We start from the raw sequence: 26,575 nt of genomic DNA, 5'->3' as shown, positions 1-26,575 counted from the left end.
TTTGACAGGCGGAATTTCTCTCTCACATCAGTGACTCAGTCTCTTCATCCCTAACCATCCTACACATTTTACTTTTCTTGGTTCACACCTGAACAACTAGCCTGGGAACCAGACGTATCTACAAGCTCATTGTATTTGTTCAGGAGAGATTCCCAGTCGACCCAATCACAACCATGCATCTTATTTGGGTTGGGTTTAATTAAATGCCTGTACAGAGTACAGGCATTTTTCATGGTCGAATATTCGATGTGCTGATATTCACAAAGGCCGCCATGGCTCATTTGAAATAAATCACTAAATATCTTAAACGTCCTTCCATGTATAGTTCAGTTCCGTTCAGTTCAGTTCAGTTTAACTTTATCATCCCAAAAAGGGAAACTTGTCTTGCAGTCAGGTACATATAAAGAGCACAATATACACAAGGACACACGACATAGAAGAGGTGTTGGGCCACGGGCACTTTAAGGGGAGTTGAGTCTACCTGTGTAAGGTCACGGGCTGCGTTATTTTCGACCATTTCAGGGAAATAGGTAAACTACAGATTTTAGTCAAATATTTATGTAGGATTGTGCTTTTTGGCTACTGCTACTTACCCTGGTGACTGTTTAGGTAAGTCAATCCCTGTTATTGCTTCCCCCCCCCCCCCCCCTCACCAATAGTCAGACCAAATAACAGAATGGGCTGACACTTTAACTAACTAGGTAACTTACATGATTAATGTGCTGTTGAAAGACGTCTGACGTGAGATTTGCTTCCTGTTTGAGACTAATTAGCGTACTGGTGCCGATTGTTTGTGGTGTACGCATAGATATTAATATTTATGCTTGTGCATATTGTTCTTCCTGTGCATGATTAATAATAAAACAGCTAGGAATGGGGTTACAGAACCAACTCCAGTTCTGTCCGCTAATTCCTGTTCATTTGAATGACATTTGTTGTTTTTGTCAAAATAAAATAAGTTGACTTTGACCCTGATGAATAATCGAATACTCAACTCTTCTGACCCATCCCTAGTACGGAGCAGTGCCTTATTGGAGCTGTCTGGTATATGTCTCAAGTTTGGTTGCTCTGATTGGTTGTAGGTCTATCCAATTGCGTCCAGAGGCATTTTGGTTTGCATAGAACTCTCCTACATTTACAAATTTGTCTCTCCGTCTATCTCTGTCTCTCTCCGTCTCTCTCTCACTCTATTTATCCAAGGTCCCTTGAGGCCTTTCATTTCCCTGTGCTTTTGCTCTTCTGCTGGAAGCATTAAACAAGGCCATCTCGGTTCCCATGCGTTACCTCAGCACACAGTGTGCACATATTTCTAATCAAATAGCCGCTCCACGGTACAACCTCATGAAGCTCCACTCTAGGACCTGATACGTTTACAATGCAATGAGGTGGTCCGATCTGGGTTGTGGGTGGGTCGGTTAATTGGGTCCATGCATTCAGCGGCTGAGATGAGGCCTGAGAGAGAGCGCGAGATGGTGGTGGAGGGGGAGACAGGGCTGGTATTTTGAGAAGAGCAGGCAGGAGGGGTCAGATTTGACGGTTTTAGGTTGGCGTTGTCGGGATGAAATACATATCTCGGTGTTGATAGCCGAGCAGGGCAGGGAAGGGTTATAGAGAAGGAAGGAGGCGAGGAAATGGGGGTGTGTAAGGTAGAACAGAGGCGCGGAGGGGGGAGATAGGCAAGCAAGCCACCGAGAGGTAGGATTGTTAGGAGGTGGCTGGAAAAACTGAGAGCCTAACAATAGAGGGGAGGAAAGTGTTATCTTCTGGAGGCCGCCAGCAAAGACGCGACCGGGGAGTTGGGGAACGAGAGAGAAAGGAAGGTAAGAAGATAAAAAGAGTCCTTCAGGGGGAAAGGTCGCAAGCCTCCCCTACGATGATTTCAAATATGTTTTCTATTTATTTGGCAACAGTAAGGCTCTACTAACCCTGTGGGGAGAGAGAACCAACTGACACCTGTGTGCGACGTACACACACAGATTTTATGTATTTTAATTTGAAAAATGGTCTGGAAGTTACCACGTGATCAACTGAATTTGATGTTTGAATCTCTGGTGTCGGGGGAAACGTTTAATTAGCAACTAAATAACTTCCGCGATCACTTCTGGGAGGTGACATATGGGGATACAATTTAATTAAAATAAATAAGTATGCGTGTGTGCATGTGCGTATGTCTGTGTGTGTGCGTTGCGTTCACGCATGCATTAAACCGGTGTTGGTTCTCTCCCCCAGCGGGCTCGGCCGCGGCGCGGTCAGAGGACATTATTTGTGTGATGGCAGAGTCAGCGAAGCGAGAGGAATTCAATCACATCGCACACGTCAAGACTCCTCACGTTTGGGAGGGACGGGGGGGAAGAGAGAGAGAGAGAGAGAGAGAGAGAGAGAGAGAGAGAGAGAGAGAGAGAGAGAGAGAGAGAGAGAGAGAGAGAGAGAGAGAGAGAGAGAGAGAGAGAGAGAGAGAGAGAGAGAGAGAGAGAGAGAGAGAGAGAGAGAGAGAGAGAGAGAGAGAGAGAGAGAGAGAGAGAGAGAGAGAGAGAGAGAGAGAAATTAAAAAAGGTACACAATGTAACGTTGACACAGAGTGTTACAAATAGGTACTGCAGTCCAAATTCACAGCCTCGGAGATGGTTTCCTCCTCCCGAGACGGAATGCTTTAGCGGGTGGCCAGGTTGAGGACGTTGAATGAACAACAGATGAGTGCATTATACATTATATCTCGAGACGAGCACAATTATTCTACGACAATGAGTTGTTGTTCTAATTAGAGTGGTTTCCAAGCAAGCAACTGTTTTTGAGAGATAACGACTTTCAAAAAGTCAGGCATGTATAAGTGCAGTCCACATATACCTTCACAAACATTGAATACTTACGTTTCTTTTGACATTTCAATAATATTCTGTTAAATGGAAAGTTAACGGGGAAGAAACACGAACAACTCCAAACCAGAACTCCTTGGAATCCAAACTAAATACTCGTACGGAAGCCCCAAAGGGGGCCATGAAGAACAGCTAGAGGGCGTGCCTCTTAGCCCTGCTAGCATGCTCACAGGAAACTGCATCAGGCTCATGCTACCAAAACCAAACAATTTTCTTCAGAAAACAAACAAACAGCCAACACGGCATCCGTCTTCAAATCCTTCTCGGCTCCAAGCCGTCTCCTTCTTCCAAATGCGACTCAAGAATAACCCTCCAAGACTTTCCCTGATTTAGCACGGCTCTGGTCATGGAGCTTTTTGTTTAAAAGAAGGATAAGTCTTTTTAGGTCAGGTAGAAACTAGAACAATCTCAGTTCATCCAGTTCCTTCGCTTGGTTCCATGGATGCACTACACTCTACAATAGTGAATCATAACACGCCACAACAAAAACAAGCCTCCCGACGTGGAACAGAACTAGGAGGACATACTGGCTGTAGCCTTGTGTTTGGAGAAGCCTGTATCTCGACTTGGCATGTTTCCTTAATCTCTGATAACGTACTATGGCCCTTTCATGATTTAGAACAATTCATTTGGACACATAAAAGAACCTTTGAAGAACAACATCAAGAAAAAGGGTAGGAGAGCCCACATGAGGGGGATATAGAAAGAAAGGGGGACGGGAAAAAGAAAGGGGAAGATGAACAGAGGAACAAGAAAGCGTTGGAAGAGTTGACAAATTTAGCCAGTACTGTTTGCTGAAGTACAAGCTTGAGACAACATGGCTGGCCCAAATATTGTAATCTGGCTTTGTACTTGGAAAAGGACGGGTCGACCATATCGTATTTTTTACTCTTTTTATGGCTTCATCAAAAGCAATAAGACAATGCCATATTCTAACACTATAATGAAACCCCTTACAGTCGAATTACTTGCTAGTGCGTTATCGAGCGGATGTTTTTATCCAATGCTACTTACAGTGAATCGGCAAACATTTTTGGATTCCTCATGCCTTGTATTTAGCAACCACCTCCTATCTAGAGCATAACTCTAAGACTAACCCATCATCTGTAGACACTACATTGATCCCTTGAAATAAACAGGCTTCCTTGGCTGCTTCGCTTTCCACAGGGCTTGAAAATAAAACCGTCCTCTAAACTTTAAACTCCAACAGCCTTCCACAAATGATAAATATAAACTTTAAAGTGTCGAAAACGATGTGCCCTGTTGCTCGATGATAGCTCTGAGCAATGACTTGTCAATAATGATAGACACAGTCAAACACTCTGAACACTGAAGCGCCTCATCGGGATTCCTTAGAAGGTTTATTCCTAGATCCTATCACGATGGGTGTGTGTGTCTGTGTCTGTGTGTGTGTGTGCGTCTCTGAGTGTGTGTCAGTGTGTGTGTCTCTGTGTGTCTGTGTCTCTGTGTCTCTCTATGTGTGTCTCTGTGTGTCCGTGTGGTTTTTCTATCAGTTCTTTTGGCCGTGCCGGTCTGTACCGTGCTGATTTGCGTTTCCACTACCAGTTTAAAAGCGAGCGTGCTCCGCCTCCAAGTGGGCGTCGGCGACTTCAGCCCTGGTTACTTAGTGGAGGAAGAGGCTGTCTCTCAAACTGTAGGAATGTAGCCCTATGAAAATACAATAGTCTGTGTATGAGACGCAGCGCCGCGCAGGAGAGGAGCTATATAAGCCTAATTAAAAAGGGTGATGAAGGACGGTTTAATAGAAGAACACCCGGGGGATGTTAGCTTGACGATATTCTCTTGCAAAACAAAATAGCTTGTTGAAATAGGACAGATTTCTCTCAGATTAGTCTTGGCCTAGGGACTGGACTTTGGACAACATTCACACTATTAGCGGTGATATCGACATTCAACCCTTTCCTTTTCCAAATATAAAGGATATCATGTGGTGCTCGGGAAATGTGTGTGAAACATTCATCTTATAATACATCTTGGGGAACTGAATGTGGAATTCCTCATTCCGTTCTGCCCCCCCAGCTAGAGTTTAGAATCAACGTGGAACCCAAATAGCCGCTAGGCAAATAACCACATTCCTCTTCTTTTTATATCATGGCTGATAAAAAGATTTCTATTGTTCTGTGAATGTCAACATCAATCTTGACCACAGCTATGACTGACAAGGTCAAAATTGGTTCGGAGCAAAAAAAGCCCCGCCCCCCTGTTCATCTCTCTGGTTTATATTGGCTCACACTAAAGCTAGCCAATAGAAACCGGAGAGATTAACAAGTTAGTAACCGAACGATCATATATATTTCCTGAGAAATAAAAAGTGCAGAGGGATAACACTAAATCGCCATGGCAACAAATAATTTCTCAATAAGTAACTCAACACACAAGTCTCGTTTGACGGGACTGAATATGCTGAATACGTAGGGTTAGCATATGCACGATGCATCGATTTAACATGGTGGTTGGTAGAAGACGGAATATTAGAAAAGGGTATTATAATGAGAATTTAGATCTGTAACCCACATCTAGATGTAGCCACAATAGGTAGGATGGCTAAACCTCGTAAGCCCTACCAAAGGAGATGAAGCTAACATGAGAAAAAATAAAATAATGTGATTGGCAAGAATCCTTCCCCTGCCACACACACCCAGATCTCCGGGACAATAAAGGCCTCCTGCACGCAACAGTGTGCTGATATAATAACAATGTTACCGGGGAGAGGGTTGATGTTGGAATAGTCGTATGAAGGACAATTGGGGATTGAGTGTGTGTAAGGATTAGGTTTGTTTGCTTTCTGTATCATCGCCGCCCACTTGTTAATACATGCATCCGGGCCTCTGTGGTACAGTAGAGCACCAAGTGGGGGGGGTTCTCTATGGATTGCAACTTGTCCTGGGAACGAAGTACCCAGTGGGTGTGTGACTAAGTATTATGTATGGGGGGTGGGTAACAAGCATCGCGAGTCATTGATTCTGCAGTCAGATGTACAGATCGACCCAGAGAAGTCAATAACATAGCGTCATATCGCAAATATTTCCGAACCACAATGCACATGAGCGCTCAGAAACCGTCGTCCTTCCGAACGGTGATTCCCGCACACGCATGTGATCATCAATACAGATCCTGCAGCGCGTGATCCCCTCAACACTCTGCAAAGCACACCCCGGTAATAAAAACACAAACAATGGATCGATGTAATGAGCGGCGTCGTACCTCGATGCGGCCGGTGTCGGGCTGGAAGCCGCGGGCGGGGTCCTCGGTGGTCACCCTGCACTGGATGGCACAGCCGTTGACCCTGATCTTGTCCTGGCTCAAGCCCAGGTCGGGCAGGCTATGGCCCTCGCAGACCTTCAGCTGGGCGTGCACCAGGTCCACGCTGGAGGGGGAGGAGAAGGGTGGGTGGTGGGGTTATCGAACAGCGGGGAGGGTGGTCTACCGGAGGGACTACTTTCCTCAGCAGTATTTGACACCCAGGCCCAAGGAAAGGTTAAAGAGATGTTGTTGTTTTTTATTGAAATGCGCCAGAGGATCTGCCAATTAGCAAAATGCAGAAAACCAGTCCACTACTACACTGCAAATACTGCTTAATAAATACAACAGTACTTATACGGACAGAAGGACTTGGCGTCCGGCCGACGGCCCCAAACTTGGCCGTGGTTTAATCAAAGTGTTTGCAAGAAGGAAGCATCGAGAGTCTACTACAGGTTTTTTTATTTCCCTCTTTCCCATGAAGTGATACTCCAACAAGCACTTGGCTCCGTCTCCTTGCATCAGAAATCATCCCAGTCCCATCCCCCCCTCCATGTTCTCATTATTTCTCTAACTTTCGCCACCATATGGCGGCGGGGAGGCCTCTAGGCTTTCGGGAATCTCATCGTGTACTAATTTGACGAGGACAAATGAATGCAACGCTGGCAACATCTGCCCCAGAATGAGCAGTTTAAAATTTAGATCGGAACCGAGCACACACACACACACAAACACACTTCCAACTGACAACTTCCAACTCCCTTCTGCATCTTTCACCCGTCTCTCCCACTCTCTCCCTCTCTCAACTGACTCTCTGAATCCATCAACCAACACTCTCTACTGATTTCTTTCTTGATTTTGCCCCTCCACCCAGCTCTCTCTCTCTCTCTGCAACACTTCCCCCTGAACGTATATACTACCTCAATTGTCACTGCAAACCTCCCCTCCGCTCTGGTATATCAAAAGGAGATGTGGAAGGGGTAATGGCAGTTCTCAAGGCCGCTAAACCCTTGAAGAGAGCTGCAAGGCGGCCTGCCTAACACAAAGCACTCCTCATTTCCTCCATTTTTATAGACGCGATAACATCAAAAAGGATGAGGCAAGGAAAATATTGAGTTGAAGTTAACCCGATTTACGAGTGGTATAAGTGGGTCAGACAGTGCGCTAACTTTAACTTAATCAGATAAGTTGATTGTTTTATCTCTGAAGGCTTTCAGAGAGAGTATTGATCCGCTTTGGTATAAGTATTCAACAAGAGCCCTGGCTTGACGGTCTCTGACAGAGCTATGTTAATATAGGTTCTGAACGCTGGTGTGTGGGTGTCAAATCCACCCCCCATAAGTCATTGGGTGAATTGGCTATTCAAAGAAAAACGCAAGAGGACGTAAACGTTCTAATTTACGGTATTTTCATAATATGATTAAATCGTATTTATCATTCACTATTATACATTTTCCTATTTTGCTGGAAGACTTTCAAAGAGGATATGAATGGTGTGCAGCAGGGGCGGCTGTAATTTTCATTGATTTCCTCTGGTACAGGATCTCGCCCTCCCGGCGCTCACCTTGCCCTCGGCTTTTAAGGGAAGAACTATTTTGTCGGTTTGCTCAGTGCAGAGTCTTTAACACAACCACGACTCACTTGACTCCTCCACTGAGACCGTTAAGAGTACAGGGACACTCTGAATTAAAAGGTGACGGAAAGAAACCTTGACTTCAGCGTTTACAGGAAGGACACACTCTACACGCTGCCAAACAACTAAGTGAATCTGCCGCCGGTCGACATTTCCCTTTCGGCGAGCAGCTCGGAGGAGAAAGGAAAGGTTGGAGGGGAGGTTGGCCTATTAGAGGCCTGTAGGGGTAGCCTCTGTGTGACTCATGTGGGATTATCACGAACCCACAGTGCCCTTAAGGAATCATCATGGCCGACAAGGGAAGAGACACCAATTAAATATTCACTCAGTCGGGTAGAAAGTCATGTAAATATTAAATGCATTAAGACTTTTGCCCATTGTTTGAAAAATCGTCAAAAACCCACATTATGGTATCCAGGCTAGCAATGCCTTTAGATGTTATGCAAAAGAAACCTGTAGAGAAATCTAATTTAACCATAAAAGTCCCGACAGTTTTGACGTGGTACGGAATTCCCACCACACTAGCCTACCCTGCCCTACATGCATTTATAATAATATATAATAATACATTTTATGTAGAGGCGCCTTTCAAGACACCCAAGGTCACCTTACAGAGCATATCAAAACAGAATAACACTCAAAAGAAAGGGGGGGACCTCACTAACCACCACCACCATTTATCCTACACATGACTTACTGAGTGTGTGGCTGTTGGAATTCACCGGACCAAGTGTATCAGAGGGGCTTCCCTGAGATCACTTCCTGCCGGCTCACAACATTGGAACACGCTGATCCACAAACAAACTCCAACTGTCACAAGTGGAAGCATTTCTTACATCTCCCTTGAGCAAAACAAGATTGAGCAGAAGCACCGTGTCTCTGAGGCCGAACTCTGCATTAAAAATAGCAGGAGAGGTTTCGGTCAAAAGTAATTTAATTCAACTAATGGTCTCCCGTGACCCCTCCAGTCATGCGGTGGTGAGGCCAATCGGGCAGACTTCAGAGAGAGGTCAGAGCAGAGATGTTTAATGTGTTAATCCCTGCCATGATCGCGAACACTTGACTACACACTTTATTTAAAGTGAACTTCAAAGATTTCGGTTTCATTCTCTTTGGCGACACCTTTGGAGAAAACAGAAAATATTTCACATATTTCCCCCTATCTATTGAACATCCGGTGATAGATAGGAAGTTAACAGACACATATTCAATATAAAAATTTTGAGAATGCCACCGCAACCATTATCAGATAAGGCCCACGCACGCAGAGCACATATCCCCACCGTGCACAAACGGTATGAAGTCATTCAAGGGATCACCTCGCCATTCTCCCAGGTGCAAGGAACAGACGCAAGGCTTATGCTTAATATCTAATGCTGCAAAAGTGTGCTCAGACACCCCAGCACACCAGACAGGCAAACATACTCATGCACACATTATGTGACAGTACAGCAAACATCGACCCACTCCAAAATCACACACAAACACACACACACACACACAGTAGACACAGAGTGCTAATTGCTTATAATTTTCTCCCTTTTCCGTGGGTTGTTAGTGCTCGTTAGCAGGGGAGAAGGGGGTGGCTCTCTGCCCGACACAGACAGAGAGACAGACAGACAGAGAGACAGACAGACAGAGAGACAGACAGAGAGAGAAGCAAGAGTGCGGGGGTGATTACGGGTACACGATGGGAGGTGAGGGAGGAGGAATTGAGAGAGGATTATTGAGATTGATGCAATAGAGGAATGGAAAGAAACAAACAAGGGGAGGAGTACAGGTGACTAGTAGAAAGGGCGGGAAGAGATTGGTGAGACAGACAGACAGACAGACAGACAGACAGACAGACAGACAGACAGACAGACAGACAGACAGACAGACAGACAGACAGACAGACAGACAGACAGACAGACAGACAGGAACATAGCCTGCTTCCTGGATGGAAAGGAGAAGATTGGGGAGGTCATGCTGTGCATAAGAGAGGGGGATGGATGAGGAGAGGAAGAGTGTGGGAGGAGGAACGAGTAGGAGGGGGGAAGAAGAAGAAGGGGGGTTTGAAAACAAGAAATGAAGAATGAGAGAAAGCGATGAGGAAAATGAGCAAGAAGAGAGAGATGGAAGGAGGGAGATAAAATGAGGGGGAGGTAGGGAGTGAGAGAGTGAACGTGTGTGTGAGTAGGCGGGAAAACAGGTGGTGGAGAGGGAAGGTGTCACCTGAACCACGCCGAGAGCAACACAATGGAGAGAACACGGAAGGACAGGGAGAGAGAGAGCGAGAGAGGACAGTGGATCTAAATCAGTGTGAGGAATTGAGACCGCATTTGAGGGAGGGCTAGAGGGAGAGAGAGAAAGAGCTAGAGAGGCACTGTGTTGTGCAGAGGACAATCAAAAAGGTGTGCGTGTGTGTGCGTGCGTGCGTGCGTGCGTGCGTGCGTGTGTGTGTGTGTGAGATAGAAAATAAAGTGAATGGCAGAATGGAGAGGAAAACACAACTGTATAATAATAAGAGAGACAGACACACAGAGAGAGAGAGAGAGAGAAAGTAAAAGAGAGAGGGAAGGATGTGCTTGTTGATGAGTACTGCAGAGGGTTGCATATGCAATCATGCACTGGATGTCAGGGGTGCGTGCGTGCGTGCGTGCGTGCGTGCGTGCGTGCGTGCGTGCGTGCGTGCGTGCGTGCGTGCATGCGTGCGTGCATGCGTGCGTGCGTGCGTAAGGGTGGAGATGGAGCTTGAGAGGGTGAAGAGGGTGACAGTTAGGGGGAGCACAGGCGATGATCCTAAGTGGGTTATTCAGCAGGAAGGAACAAAGTTTAGCAACCTCCGTTGAGATCACTGTTGGTTAAGGAAGTGTTATGTAGATCTAAAGTCCCTGCAGCTCTCTGGCTCTCTCGCCTCCCCACCTCACTCTCTCCATTCACCGCTGTCTGTAAGTCATTGTGTAGGAGAAACTGGTTATCGCACAATAAAAAGGTATTCCCATTTGAATCCCCAGTTATTCTCTTTTTTACTTTCACATGTAGGTGTGTGCAAAGCTCCCACTGTAGCGATGGAATCTGTTAAATAGGGCTCCTGGGCTGAATTGAATGAAGTGAATACACACCAAGCAAAACAAACCCCAGCCTGATATCGGGTAAGAGAGAGGAACTGACTGGTGCAGAGGAAGAATAATAAGGTGTGTGTGTGTGTGTGTGTGTGTCAGTCATTGGAAGAATGGAGAGGAGACACAACATAACCAATAATAAGATAGCAGAGAGCGAGAGCGAGAGCGCGAGAGAGAGAGAGAGAGAAAAGTGAGATGCATAGCAAGAGAGAGGGGGACAGAGATAGAGATCGAGAGAGAGAGAGAATACAATATAAACTCCCATACAGTATTGTATGAATTCACATCCACTTCCATTTAGGCAAAACAGCAGCCGGTGGAGAGGAAGCGAGATAACGAGAGCAGGTGGGAGCGGGCAGAGGAGGGGCGGATGAATGAAAGAGCAACTGAGCGAGGAGAGGACGGAGAAGACTGACGTGTCAAGCGCTGGTCGGCGAGTGGCGGGAGGAAATAAGGGATTGGTGTCGGTGTGGCTGTGAGGATGACATTTATATAACCACACACACACACACACACACACAGCAGAGAACAGGTTTAACACAAGAAAGAGGGGGCAGGCAGAGAGCAGAACAGACTCTCAGACAGGCTTCGTCTCTCTCTCTCTTAAGGCAAAGAGACAGAGACAGAGACAGACAGACTATCAGCTAACGAGACTTTTCCTTGATAGTTATGGTATTCTTGTGTTTCACAACATGCCCGGGGTTCTATGCAAGAGAGTGAGAAACGACAAAGGAATGACAGCGAGACAAAGCGGGCGACAAAAGAGGGATAGGACAAATGGAGATGAGAAGATAAGAGTGTGAAGATAGGCAAAGGAGATCATGGCAAGGGCATCCTTTGCTGGCTCGTGGGCTGTGCATAATTGTGCCCAGGTTTGTGTTAGAAAGAGACCATTTTAAATCAAAGAATACATGGTGCCTTTTGTTAAGGCCAGGACACAATAAGAGTGCCGCACACACAGATATAAACCGTCCAATCACATCTTCTCTCTTACGCGGCGTATATTTTTTTACACATCCACCACTTTATCAGACTCGTCTGATCAGCCCTATTCGTGTATTCCTGCTTGGCAAATTGTTAAGCAGATGGGGAGAGAGGTAATGGCTAGCCAGAGAGTGATCCAGGCAGACAGACACAGAGCTGAGATAGCTGAGAAAGAAAGCAAGACTTGTGTTACCCAGGATTCATCACAAGCAAGATAGAGAGATGACTTGTCGGTATAGGGGGGAATCGACGGAAGAGAAAGAAGCCAACAGATGGGAGGAACGGGGGAAGAAAGAGAGGCACAGTTTAACAGGACGGAGCTAAAACAGATGTCAGAGGTAGATGATGGAAGAGGAATAGAGGGAATGGAGAAAGGAAGGAAGACGATAGAGGGCTGAGGTGGAAGATGATTCTGCAGATAAAATAAGATACAGAACTCAACTGTCATTCAATCCCCCCCCCCCCCCCCCAGTTAGCTAGCCTTCTCTTCTCTCCTCCCTTGTCTTTTGGAATCAATGCACATGGCATCAGTACCAGTTCCTCGACAATGGTACGGAACAGGTTTATGAAAGTTTGGTGGGGGAAATAACAGAATCATACGTGTACTTTAAGCAACCGCTACCCAAGCTCTACGGCTATCGTTTCCATTCATGAGACGCACACACGCAAAATTCTCCTTGGCAGAAACTCAACAACAAAGTGGTTTTGGCAAGTTAGTAGGCCAACGGAAGTTTGAGTTACGCCAGGAGAGATGGCTTTAATGATTTAATCACTCAGACACATGGGTCTTTCATTGTTTATTTCCCCCTCTAGCCCATGGAATAAGATATTCTCTGTTTGAACTGGCTTCCTCCGACGAGCACGCTTCACAGGGGGGCTACCCTAACCCTAGCAGGCCTCGGTGCGTCCTTCCATTCTGAAGTCTTGGGTTTTGTTCTTCCTGATAAGAATATGACAAATAGAACCCATCCATGAAACCCGTTTTGACAGTATAACCAATGAAGAGCGAGTGCATACTATAAAAACTTGAGATGATCTGTAAACAAACCTGACGTACTGTAGTGCTCCTACTCCAGTTTATCATTACAGACTTTGTCCAATATATACTGTCTAGTTTACCTTTTTTTTTGGTCTTGTCCGACACATCACTCGCAAGTGCGCACACGCACACACACACACACACACACACACACACAGGGCCATACATACACACACACACACACACACACACACACCACACACAGGGCACACACAGGGCCATACACACACACACACACACACACACACACACACACACACCGGGCCATACACACACACACACCTGGTGTAAGATGATAAGCTATCAACGGCGGGATTTGTTATCAAGGGTCCGTATGTTTCAGCTCGCCGCTTCGTAGCGTCTTCGCTAACAGATCATTTCGGGGGGGCGCCAACACTCTCAAACACCGCCAGGGGCCCCAGATCAGACGCCCCAGCCACCCCTCCCCCCTCCACACCCCAGGGCTGTTCAGTACCCCCGTCCCCTGGATCCCAGGTGCCGGCCTCTTATCTGAGCGCTACCAGGCGTTCAGGGGGCCTCACGCTACGCTCTGTTCACAGCTCTGACATCCGCTCTCTGCTTCCCAAACGCTCCGTCGAGAGCCCTTTGATTTCTGAGGTTTAATCGTGGAGGAATCGTTCTGCCGTTACAGGAATATCCGTGTGGATGCCGAGATAATAAAAAAAAAAAAAAACATATTTCTGGTTTTTAGTTCTAAGATGTAAGAAAAAAAAATGGAAGAAGACTTTTTTTCTCTTAGGGTGGTGAATATAGACGAGATGGTAGGTTGGAAGAGAGGGGGGAACGGCGTGGTCACAGAGGCGCACAGAACCCGGGATGGAACCCGGGTCGGTACGGGCGTAGCGCTGATATGGTTAGCGCGCACTAGCGGGGCTGAGCCGATGAGCCGCCGTGGGGCTATGACCTTTAGGAGCAGATGTCGATCCGCTGCATGTGCATGTGTGTGTGAAGACCCTCATGCCCAATGAACCGTACCCAACCCCGTCAAGACCACTTGCGTCACTCTTTGGTTCAACTTCCATCTGCCCTAGTTAACACCTCAGGCTTGGGGTGGGGGGGGGGGGGGGGGGGGGTGGGGGTGATCCCATTCCACCGGGTATCGGCTGGATTAATTGGGTTGCGTTACGGGGTCACAATGCAAGGGTCGGAGGGAGGGAAGGTCGGTAAGGCGATACGGCGCCGAGAACACCCTATCGATCCGGAGGGAGGTTCACCGCAAAGAGGCCGGCCATCTTGTTGTTGTTGATGTCGTTACCGCCATTGCTATGTCAACCATGGAATTCCCATTTAGCGCTCAGAAAGCCTAGCCTAGAGTAATGCTGAGCCCAGAGTCTCCACTTTGACATTAACACGTTGCTAACCACCACATAAACAAAAACCAACGCTGAGCGTCACCGTGGACAACGACACAGCCTGGGTCAGAAGCTCCAGGATACCAAGGGAAATGTCACGGTGTTGGTTGCAGTGGTCATTTATTGTGATTGACAAGGGAGTCTGCGGCTATACGACATCAAGCCACTATGACCATTTACTGCTGCTCCCAGTGCAGTTTATATTTCAGTGTGTACACTCATCTCCGGCGTATGATGCCAGGCACCGATCGAACCACGTCTGGGAAACGAGTGGAACCCGTCCAGACTTTGATTATAAATGCCACGCCATTATTTTGAAAAACACCAGGGGTCATCAAATCCAAGTTTGTGCATCCCAAAAAAAAAATGAAAAGGAACATCGTGCTGACAACCGAAGGAAGAAGAATCGAAGAAAACATCTTCCTTCAACATGGTACATGATTTTGAGTGCTGCTAGTGGAGGCTGAGGCTCTCCCTCCCTGGAAAGCAATGAGTTCCGGGCTCAGTTCAGTGGGCTGCAGCCCTCAGAGAGCACCAGGCAGCACAGCCAGACACTTGATCCCACAGTGGTGGAAGGGGGCGTCTCTTGTCGAGCCCAGACGGGTTAGGCCCTTTCAATCTCCGGAGCAAAGACCACAGTGCAGCTTGTCTATGTACTGACAATCACCACCACCCGACTGCTCCTCGCCCCCCCTCTGCTCTTCGTCGTCTGTGTTCTCCTCACGCTGCCAAGACGGGAAATGGGAGAAAACAAACGGAACAAAAATAACCACCAGAATTCTTACTGGCCGGTTTGAGTTGGTATACGGAACAGTTGGAGCAGACCGGGTGTCGTGACATGAAGGCGACGTGTGCTGTCCGATTCCCAGATGAAAAGGCTCTGGGGTGGATAAAACCATCTGCTGATTGAATAAATTAGCAATGGCACACGTCATGATGGTATACCTGTTGTTGCTTCGGGTTTCATCATTGCATCCCGTGTGGTCTGAACCGTTAAATCGCGAGAAGCAGGTGAACCAAAGTAGATTGTTTATTACTCAGAGAGGATGTGAACATGGCCGAGGCTTTTACCGGCCTCACAAGGAAGCAGGCACTTCACTTCCTCTAAAGATAAGCATCCAATGGTTTATGTTGGCTCACCAAGTCGAGCTATTAATGGAAGGTGATTTATATATCGGCGTCATTTTCGATGGTAAAGAAAATGAAATGCTACCGGAAACTATTCCTCTTCCCTTCATTTCCCCCTTAGACAAATCAGGTGTTTGTGATGTCGCCTGGAGTAGCTTGGCGGCACATACAGTCCCATGAACCAATCCTATTCGAGCAACTTGCTCGTCCACCAAAATACCCTGTAGCTCAAAACGTAACGAAGGACCAACGAAGGTAGGGCCTTCTTTATCTATCTCGTGAAAACACACATTATCAAATTTTAGTGGAAATTAGGTCCCATTTTGGGGAATGAAGAACCTCTTATTTTGTCGTTAAAACTCATGCATGCATCCACGGAGGTTGGGTAAAAAGTGAACAAAAACAAGTTGTTTACCTGCCACCATGTATGACTCCACTTGCGCACAAACACACGTGCACAGGCACACACACATTGAATAAACATACACGTAAAAGTGAATGTAATTAGTGTCATTAGAAGCGTAATTACGCGAATGTAGACCGCGGCCTACATAAACATTGTTCAGACACATTAGGGTTGTGCGTTGTTACGAATGGACTGGATAACTGTGTTTACGGAGCAGGGACGCAGCATTGGTAGAAACAGGCTTCTGCCATTTGAGTTCTATTGGTGAATGTTACAGCCACTGTTTGTATGTTGTTGTCTTCGTTCCCTCATCTCACTCATTCAATTCCACCAATCATCTCATCAGTCCCTAGCAAGAGAAGACCTCTCACCCTTAAACGGGACAGACCGATAGCAGATGGAAGAGGAATAGAGGGAATGGAGAAAGGAAGGAAGACGACAGAGGCATCTCTTATGTCCAATACTTAATTGTTCACCGATAACTCCCTCATCTATCATCCATAACCCGGCCATTCTTACATCCCCCACTACCACTAGACCAGGGGTCGGCAACCCACGCACACGTGCCACCACTGGCACGGGGCAGCATAATCATTGAAACATTGAAAAAAAAGGTATATATTTTTTTTTTTTATTATTATTATTAAAATATTTCACCGCACAATGCGGCAGCATAATTATTTCTACCGGGTTTTTTTTGCACTTTATTCTGTTTGGGGCATATCCTCCCAGGGCAAATATGTTTAAATTAGTTACAGAGAGCAGTGTTCTGAAATGGTATCAATTAATAGTTTTTACTCCTATGTTGCGAGTAATATATTTAAAATATTGTTCCAAGTGGCCTGTATGCATCGCCCTCACATGGTTTTGCATAGCTGTACATGTCTTAAAGATATTGATGTCGATGGTTCCAACATTCTCATATATTCTCATTTTTTATATTTCTCACAGTGCAAATGTGTTTTTGAATGAGTTTCTGAAAATGGGGTTTTAAGATGGGACATATGTAATTATAATTTGTAAGCCCATGTTGCAAATATAACAACCAAAAAAAAACTTTCAAATGTTGATGCATGATTGTGGACTATATGGAAATAATACAATTCCAGGTCTTCTGGAAATGTTTTTGGTCGCCGTGTCATAATTCAGCTTCATTTTTAATATAGTGTTGCTTAAGGCACACTCATTAACGAGAAAATGTCAAACTGGCACTGCATGTTGAAAAGGTTACTGACCCCTGGCCTAGACAGTGGGGTCGGAGCAGAGCAAAATAGAAAACAAAACTGTACAAAACATACTTATGGTACTGTGGCTGGCTTTAACCCTCAGGGTCCACCCAGCGTCACCTGCTGCACCCGTTGACGCCCTCACTGAACTAACCCTACTGGCTTGAGTGAGTCCTATGTATAGGCTGGCTCCTCCTATTAGCTAATTAACTGAAGTAATGAACATAAATGCAAGTAGGGAAAAATACCTAAAGAAATTATAGTAGTACACTAGAAATTGCATTATAATCCACTCAACCAAAAAACAGCCTTAAAAAATAGCCAAATGTGTATTTAACCAAACAGACAACCACCCCCCACTGTAGCTCTGAGGAAACCAGGCAGCCAGCCTCCCACGTACTTATTGTATGTTGTAAGTCCTTGCACTTAAAAATAGCATTGTGCAGCCACTTATTTAAACAATTACACATCAATAAAGGTAAATGAATCAGAACGGTAATGCGTCTGTGGTTATAGTGAGTAACGTGCGAGTAGTGTTGAGTGAGCGTTGTGGGTAGGTACCGGTGGGCGTTCCCCAGGACTCGATGTGTGTTTGGATTAGGCAAATGGCAGCGTGACGGCGTAGAACCTTGATTACAGTGACAATAATCATTACAACAAATGTCCATATACGCTAAGTAGCGCCGCACTACATGAGACTGTGCATAACATGCGGACGATGTACAAAAGGTGCATTATGAAAATCGTTCATCGGCAATTTTGCTCTGTGCTGATTATTCTCTGTATTCAACAGTTAATAACGATAATGCTATATTAATAGCGTTGCATTTATTCACCTGCTCTTGAATAGCGCTGGTGTTGCGGTGCAACTTTATTTAAACTTTGCACAACGAACAAACCACCCTTTTTGGAATCATGACCAAAGCAGTGTGTCTTCATTGGGACTTAAGTGGGTCGACTTTTCAAATATGGCTCGCCTGGGTAGAATCTTTCGATATAATCATCAGGGTTTCAAAGGCTTCTCAGACTCATTGATTAGTTATACTTGAGCTTTTTAATGCAAAACACTTGAAATTAAGTTCAAATTCAAAGAGTGTCTCTGTGAGACGGCCAGACGTGGGGCTGTCTAAAATATTTCATATTCATGCAGGCATTTTGTTTCTGTGGCCTTTATACGGGTGTGACAAACACACACTTTTCCAGCCCTAGTTCTTAGCAAGTGTGGCTTATGTACGATGCAGTCTATATTTTTCGGAATTATGGTTTGAGTTCCTGCTGTGAAATTGGCTATCTTTAGTCCTGAATATGAAAACTAAATGAGCCAAACCAGGTCACACACACACACACACACACACACACACACACACACACACACACACACACACACACACACACACACACACACACACACACACACACACACACACACACACACACACACACACACACACACACACACACACACACACTAAAAAAAGAAGAAAACAAGCGTGACAACAAACAAGAATGCCAAATTATGAAATTGTGATATGGGTGTTCTGTTGCTGGGAAAAAGCGGCTACGCTTTGTGAAATAAAAGAGCATTCACAGTTAGTTTTATGAAAACCTGTTGGTCTTTTCGGTGTGCCTATACATCCATCAAATTATTTCCTGTCACATACCAGATGGCGGTAGAAAACAGTGTTTAATGAACCTCTGTGTGGCTGCTAGAGTTACATTTCAAATGCAACACCCCCTTAGGGCAACGACGACCTTAGAGTCGCCATATTAAAAAGGGGACCGACCTTTGATTCTGCAACCGAGTCTAAACATGCAGGATATATTTAGATATTCTTTAAATCCTCAACTCAAGCTCTGCAATCTCTCTCCCTCTCCCCATTTTCTCTGCCTGGCTCCCTCCCTTCCTCTTCGCAGCAAATTTGACCCCCGACTCCATGGGTGTACTCTTGACTCCGAGAGCGGCTCAGCTGAGCAGACACGAGCTCACGGAGCCCGCCAGCCGTTCCGGTTGTTCTAAGTGTGCTCTGGCTGCAGACTCTGTGGGCCTCGCGCTCACTTTAAGACACACGCTATCACATTCATCCCCCCCTCCTGCGCGCTTTCTTTTGCTTTAACGCTTCCTGTCCCAGGGCATTACCCACAATCCCTTTCTTTGATGAAGGATTCCCGCCGCGGTCCCGGGCCGCTTTGATGTACCCGGGAGTCGGGAGCCCGGCGAGTGAGCCGGGGAGACCTGAGAGAAGCCAAAGCTCCCGAACGTATTGGAAATCACTCTTCAGACTCCACCGGCAGCGCAGGTTAAGACGCGGCCGGTGAAGGATTCCCTTTCTTTAGTTCTTTCCTGCTGGGTTAGAATGAACCCCATCTAAGCTGCTCTGTGTGAGGAACTGAATGGGAATGGTTTGACTCCCGGCCGAAAGGTCGTGAGTTCGAAACCCGAAATGTACGCTACCGGTTGTCACAGCGATGGTGAGGTCAAATAAACTGAAATGTGGGCGGGGCTGGATAGCCTAGGAGTAAGGGGGCTTTCCTCTCAACCTTCTATTTCCGCAGTGTACCTGAGCAAGACTTACCCCGGCCCTTACCACTCATTAATAACTGGTGTCCAATTCACTAAGTGGCTGTGGATAAGAAGCACCTTCTCATCTGTATTTGTCCTAGGAAACGGCAGCAGGTGTCGGTGGAGAGGACTGCAAGGCCAGATCCCCTCTCAGGGAAGGCATGGGGAAAAGGGAGAGAAAGGGCGAGAGGACGAGGGATAGGGAGAGCAATGTGTCTTAAGGGACAAAGTGATGGGAAAGACTGGAAGAATAGAATAAAAACTAAAGAGGCGTAAAAGAAGGATGGCAGTCATTTTCTTTGCTACGCCTGTGGATGTGGAAGGGAATTGGACCAGAGTAAAACCAATGTTATTTGGCCAGATGTTTTTTCTTTTTCATTTCATTTTCGTTCAGTGTCTAGAATTTAAAAGTCTATAATGTGCATCGTCATGTTTCAGACACTTAATCATTTCCAGTTCAGTTACAGAAAAGCAAAAAATAACACAAACAAAGAACGTCTTGATTATACGGGGTTGGAAGCTGCCAGTATTGTGCAGAAACAATTTCTTGCTCACGCAAATTATTTCCCCCATTGTACACACACACACACCACACACACCACACACACCACACACACCACACACACCACACACACACACACACCCTCATTGTAATTCCTCTGCATGCTGCTAAATCCCGTGCACAGAGCGCGGTAGCACAATTGTAATCACCTTTAATTATTTCATGAGGTCCTCGAAATAAGCAAACGTCAAAACCACCACAAAACATACAAAATATCCCTCCTCTTGTTTCCACAACAGCAGACGGGCCAAAGCAAAATGCTCAATTAGGCATCAAGAGAGTTGACAAGCCCCGCATCGCTACCATGAACGATGGTCTCTTCAGATTATTTGAAAATATGTGATTAAATGTGTTTTCGGCTTTCTCTTAAGTAGGGGGTTGGTTGATAAAATATGAATGAGGCAGAAAGCAAAAACCAAAAAATAAGGGCACAGTGGGATTTGGTTTTAAACGTTTTCAGCATTGCTTTAGTCAAGGAAATTGGGAGGTGATATGAATGCAGTCTAGTGAGCAGTGTAGTTTGCATCTAGTGTAGTCCAATGGGAACTTGTCTACTGTGGTGAAAAATGCAGAATGAAAATAAAAAATAAATAGCATTGCTCGGCTATCTCCCTAAAAACACACACACACACGCTCTGAATAGCCAGAGGGCATTTGTAAAGTTGTTTACGTCTGCATGTGCTTCAGTGTTTCCTACCTACACACACGTACATGCATGCGGCAAGAACTCAACAAGATGTTTGTGCAACTGACTGAAAAGTGTGCGCACGCACACACAATTGTGGGGTACGCAGGCGGGTTGCAGAATGGATAAAGACAAGGTAAGGTAGGCAGGGAAGATTACAGGTTATCCAGAGGACTATGGTAGAAAGGCCATCTTCTACTACTCATGGTTTTCAAGGATACAACTTAAAGGAGACATATTATACAACCAGGTGTGAGTGTGATTAGCCTGACAAGCCGTTTCGAAAATCTGCCCCATATGACATCACTAGTTGGCATGTCCACCTAGATCTGTGGTGGATAGGTAAGCAACATTAACTTCATTTCACTGGGTAGGCTGGAAGACTGATCTATCCAGCACAGATCTAGGTGGACACGCCCACTAGTGATGTCATATGGGGCAGATTTTCGAAAACGGCTTTTAGGGCTAATCACATTCACACCTGGTGGTATGATATTTCCCCTTTGAACTATTTCTATAGGAATAATGCTTCAGATTCATGTGCAACAGCAATGGCGACTAAAAGACATTGAAATAACAAATGAATATGTTCATTGGGAGGGAGGTGGTCCGTTGTGGGGGTCTTTGACTCCAAGCCAACAGATTCTGGGTATGGACCCCAATGACCACAGTCATTCACCTCCTAACCTGCTCCTTAAAGACCTCTATCTGAATTCCCTGCAAATTGCCGTGGTTGGAAAACGACTCCTAAATAGTGAACAGGATCGTGACAAGCCCAAAAAACAAAACAAAAAAAGGATAGAATATCAGCAAAGCCAGAGATCGAAACCATCTGTCAAAACCTCCACCCACTGCTTCAGCACCAGAGAGACTACCAGTATATCCAATCTCCTGTTTTTTCACTTATTATCCGCCAATTAGTCAACCCCTCTATCTATCGCTCTCTCACACTCTCCCCAGGGTTGTCACTCAAACAGCCACGGATGAAGACAGACAGTGTCTATTTAAGCCCAATTAGTGAGCACCCAACACACACACACACACACACACACACACACACACACACACACACACACACACACACACACACACACACACACACACACACACACACACACACACACACACACACACACACACACACACACACACCCTTAAGAATATAACTTTCTAGAAATGTCATAAATATCTAGGAATATACAATATATAGATCATATATTTTGACAGCAAAAATCTGCAGAATATTATTGGATTGACGGATGGATGGAGTAGAGAGGAGGTGGGGTGGGTGGATAGACAGGTAGATTGGTTATTCAGACCGGGCCAGGGCCTGAAGAGAGGATAGGGACGGATGGAATGAAGGAGGGAAAGATGGCTGGAATGACTGGAATCGAGCGAGCAGCCGTACTTTACTAGCAGTTCGGGAGAGTGAGGAACGGAGAAAGAGGGACAGTCCGAGCGAGAGAGAGAGACACACACACACACACACACACACACACACACACACACACACACACACACACACACACACACACACACACACACACACACACACACACACACACACACACACACACACACACACACACACACACACACACACACGTTGGCAGAAGGAACAGGGATTGCAGAGAGGAGGTGGGAGGGGGGATAAGTCAACAATCAAACTCAACACATGCAAAACTAATTACACATTTGCGGTAGATGGAAGAAAAGTGAGAAAGAGAGGAAGAGTGGGGAATTAACCGACGACGAGAAAAAGAGCGAGACGGAGCACTGCGCTGTCACAGGGTTTCACAGGATTGTCTGTCAAATCCACCAGGTGAGGCTTCGCAACATTAGACTACCTTAGGTAACCCCTTTGCTGGTTGTATTTTAGATATTTTTGAGGAACTGTAAATTAACTTTAGCCAACGACTGCTGTTGGCTTCTGAAAGGCAGCGGTTGTGAATGGCCTAACGTTATTGTTCAATCCGTGGTGCACATCAGGTGGTGCCTGGCATTTCATTATTGAAACAGACCCATTTACAATAGAATAACAATGATATTATAGGTAGGTATTGCAAAGTAAATATAGTATCATGGCTTGTTATTTCAAACAAAGTATCAATCTTTGTTCATTCCATCATGTTTTCCATTCCATTGTGTTGAGGGGGTGCGGGCATCTTTTGCTCAACAACTGCATATTTTTTGTAATTTACAAAGGTGGTTCGCGAAAGTTTGTGATATCTAGAGTCCAGGGAACCACTTCACACACACACACACACACACACACACTGACACACACACACACACGCACGTTTCCTTCAACGTATGTTTGAGAGAACTTTGAAGCATCGCATTATTCGGTGGATGGAAACGGCAAATTTGAAAAAACTCCTGAATCCCCAAAAGCATTATTTTTTACACTAACTTGAGGTGGGTCTTCGACTTTTGAGAAAATAATGCGCTAAATGGCAGATCGGAACACGTTTTGCCGAATAATTTCCGACATGGAAAACATTTGCCTCCCATGACTGATGGTCTGTTGACGCTGCCGGCCTCTTCCCTGTACTCGCAGGAACATGGCTGCTGGCAACTACAGCTATGACTGGACCGTGGAGGACACCACAATATTCCTCGAGCAGGAAGAGTGTGAAGGAAGCGCTCGTCAGAGGGTTCGATTAGCCCTTTTGGTTTGTAACCCTTACTTATTTTTAGCGACCTTTCAAAAGTTGGCTCAAAACTCCCTTGATAATAAGACGGAAACATGGCTACCGTGACGAACGGAGTGGATAAAGTCGGGGATGGAGTTTGGGGGAGCAGTTTGGGGGGGGGTCTTTGCCGGTTCGCAACACATACACACACGGCCATATGTGCCAGCAGGGAGTCTCCGTGGCACCACTTCAACAGTTCACCGAGACCGCCTACAACTTCTGGAAAGGTTTAGTTCATCTAAAGGCCTCTGCCTTTGCTTGGAGTGAACTCGGTTTGTATTTAGACTTTTGTTTTAAATGCAAACCCCAGGTCTCTTGAGCAGTGTTGCTCAGCCAGGGCTAGCAGCACGTCAGACAATACACGTAAATAACTGCCCTTTAAAAAACCCACAGAAGGAGGTATAGCACAGCGCCGTGTGTGTGTGTGTGTGTGTGTGTGTGTGTGTGTGTGTGTGTGTGTGTGTGTGTGTGTGTGTGTGTGTGTGTGTGTGTGTGTGTGTGTGTGTGTGTGTGTGTGTGTGTGTGTGTGTGTGTGTGTATCTAGGTCAAAGTAAGGTATAGACACCCCCCCCCCCGTTCTGCTGGTCCAGCACAGCCACCTGACAGCCTGGCTTCCAACCTGGAATATTTATAAGCTCCCCCTGGCCTCTGCAGCCTTCTCCCGCTCTCCCCAATTCTCTGCCTTGTTCCCTCGCTCTCTCCAACCTGCTCGTTATTCCCCCCCAGAGCTCTCTCCTTCCCCCTCTCCCTCCTTCTTTCTCTCCCCATCATCTCCCTCGCCCTCAGCCCTCTCTTATCGCGGACAGAAAGGCTCTTAATCATTATGGATGTTAATGTCCATGGCTGTGTATGCAGACGGTTTTGTGAAAAAGACATTGCACGTGGACAGCTACTTATACACGAATAGAGCAGTCTACACACACAGCAAAGCCAGTATCTGATTGTAATGCACCAAAGCATCCCCTTATGCATGCACAAAGCAGTCTACATACCCAGCGGCTTTAAACATTATTAGCCAATGGGAACACTGGATTTGACCTAGCGCAAGTATGTCGCTGTTGCCAGTATTTTTCACTCGATAAGTTTCAAGAGAAAGTAGCTGGCTAAAGCGTGGGCTTATTACATTGTTGTAAATTACAAGAGATGGCTGCATTTGAAGATTTGTTAGGTGGTGGTGGGCACGATATCAAATCGGAGGAAAGCAAGCCTCAACTGTAAATAATGTCGCCAACACTAATGCTAGCTAACAGACGGGGCTACAATGCCGTAATGTTGTTGTGCTTTCTCCTGGAACCAGCTTCAACGGTTAGTAAATACTGATTATTGAATAGATTGTCTGTGTTGCTGACATTACACGCCACGCTGCTTAACTGTATGAGTTGGCTAGCTAGTGTTAGCCAACTAAACCAGCCTCCTGTTACCAATGTTTGTGTGTGTGAGGGGAGACCAGAAACAGAACCGGACACTTTATTCACAGTCTGTTCAGGTTTATAGGTTAGCGACAACTCGCAGAATCGTGCAAACCATGCAGCACGATTATTATTACATCAGTCAACAATGGTAGAGTGGCAACAGGTACGTTCACGTAATTGATATGCAGTGCCTATAATGTAATGGACAGCTTAACAGTGCGGACATGAGCAGATCATCTGAGATAAACAATATGGTGACAGCTATAATATTGGTCAACTATAATATAATAAAGACTATAATATTGGTTGAAGAATTGTATTGGTTTTCAAATTACAAGATTTATCCAAGCCTGTGCTTAAAGTAGGTGTACTTTTACCAGACTAGTTGTATAGTTTGGTGGAAGAGAGTTACAAAGGAACAAGGTGGGTTTGTCTGCGGTTGTCTGATCGACTTGTAGGTGTCCAGCCGAACAGATCCTGTGGTGTATGGCAGTGAGAGCCACCCGCCACGAGGGTAATAATGTCGTTCTGCTCCAGGAGGCAATGGAGAAGCTACAGTGACTACATGTTCGGTCACAGTCTTTGTCGTGGTAACGGCTATTGTTGACACAGCCATTCAGACGACCACCGCAGCTCAATGAATGAGATCTGCTGGATCATTGTCTACATGATAGAGTTTCAAGAAATCTTACATTTTGTGTGAGCAATAAGTGACAATAATGAAGGTCTACATCACTTGGCCTATCTTCTGTGGATTGCCTAAGTTATATTTTAAGGTTCATCTTGTATTTGGCTTAAAAAATGCCTGAGTCAAATACTCAGGCAGATCGTGATGACGGAATGTAAAAAGCACTCCGATTGTCTTAGGATATAGCCCATGAGGCACAGTGAATCAGCAGCATTAAGAGAGTAGTTAGGTTAGACATCACAATTTGGCCAAAATATGACTTCGGAAATTATGCCATGAGGCTAACGATCCGCTGTTGCTGCTCTCGTAGAGTCTAACAGGAGGCATGAACCACCAAGGGAATTGTGCAGCAGTTTACAATACGTTATATTTATTGTCATATAATGACAGCCCTCCTTACTTGGGAAACGCTATTTCAGTTGGTGCATGGAAATGTCTAGCGAAGCTGAGGAGTGGAAAGGTCGTAGAAGGTTCGCACTGAAGACGATTGCTCCGTTGCATACAGAGGGCGGATCTACATTGCGTTGTCAGACTGCCTGACAGTGTCAGCATTTAGTAACCCACATAGGTGAACGCCACACATATGAAGACGAGCCTGACGAAACGCAATGGAAGGGTTGTCAGAAAAGGCACCTGCAATGTATGAGAATAAAAACAATATTTTTTTTGCTGTTGCCGTGACTTTTCTTCCTCTTTTGCAGAGTCAGCTGCGTTTCCAACAGAAATTCACAGCAACGTCAAAATCACATCACTGCTTTGCTTCCTATCAGAGCTTCGAGGTACACCGTCCCTGGCTGTATTTACAGAAGGGCGCTACCTTGGTCATAGCACGACAAACTAGAAATTCAAAAGTAATTGATTCTGTGACTAGAATTAAAAATTAAATGGAAGGTAGCTGTGTTAGGCATGATTTTAGGTATTTTTTTCTTTGGAGATCTATATGCA

General features: G+C 45.7%; 1 protein-coding gene across 1 annotated transcript in view; it reads right to left on the bottom strand.

Annotated features, from left to right (window-relative positions):
- Nucleotides 1–26,575, bottom strand: part of LOC132475417 (pyruvate carboxylase, mitochondrial-like) — a 257,477-nt gene that overhangs the window by 173,748 nt on the left and 57,154 nt on the right. Inside the window, exon 11 of the mRNA XM_060076545.1 lies at nt 6,099–6,261. Within this exon, the coding sequence (XP_059932528.1) occupies nt 6,099–6,261 (163 nt within the window). The remainder of the gene's footprint in view (nt 1–6,098; nt 6,262–26,575) is intronic.

This window comes from Gadus macrocephalus, chromosome 17 (assembly GCF_031168955.1).
Source record: "Gadus macrocephalus chromosome 17, ASM3116895v1".
Taxonomy (NCBI): domain Eukaryota; kingdom Metazoa; phylum Chordata; class Actinopteri; order Gadiformes; family Gadidae; genus Gadus; species Gadus macrocephalus.
This window is presented reverse-complemented; position numbering and strand designations above follow the sequence as displayed.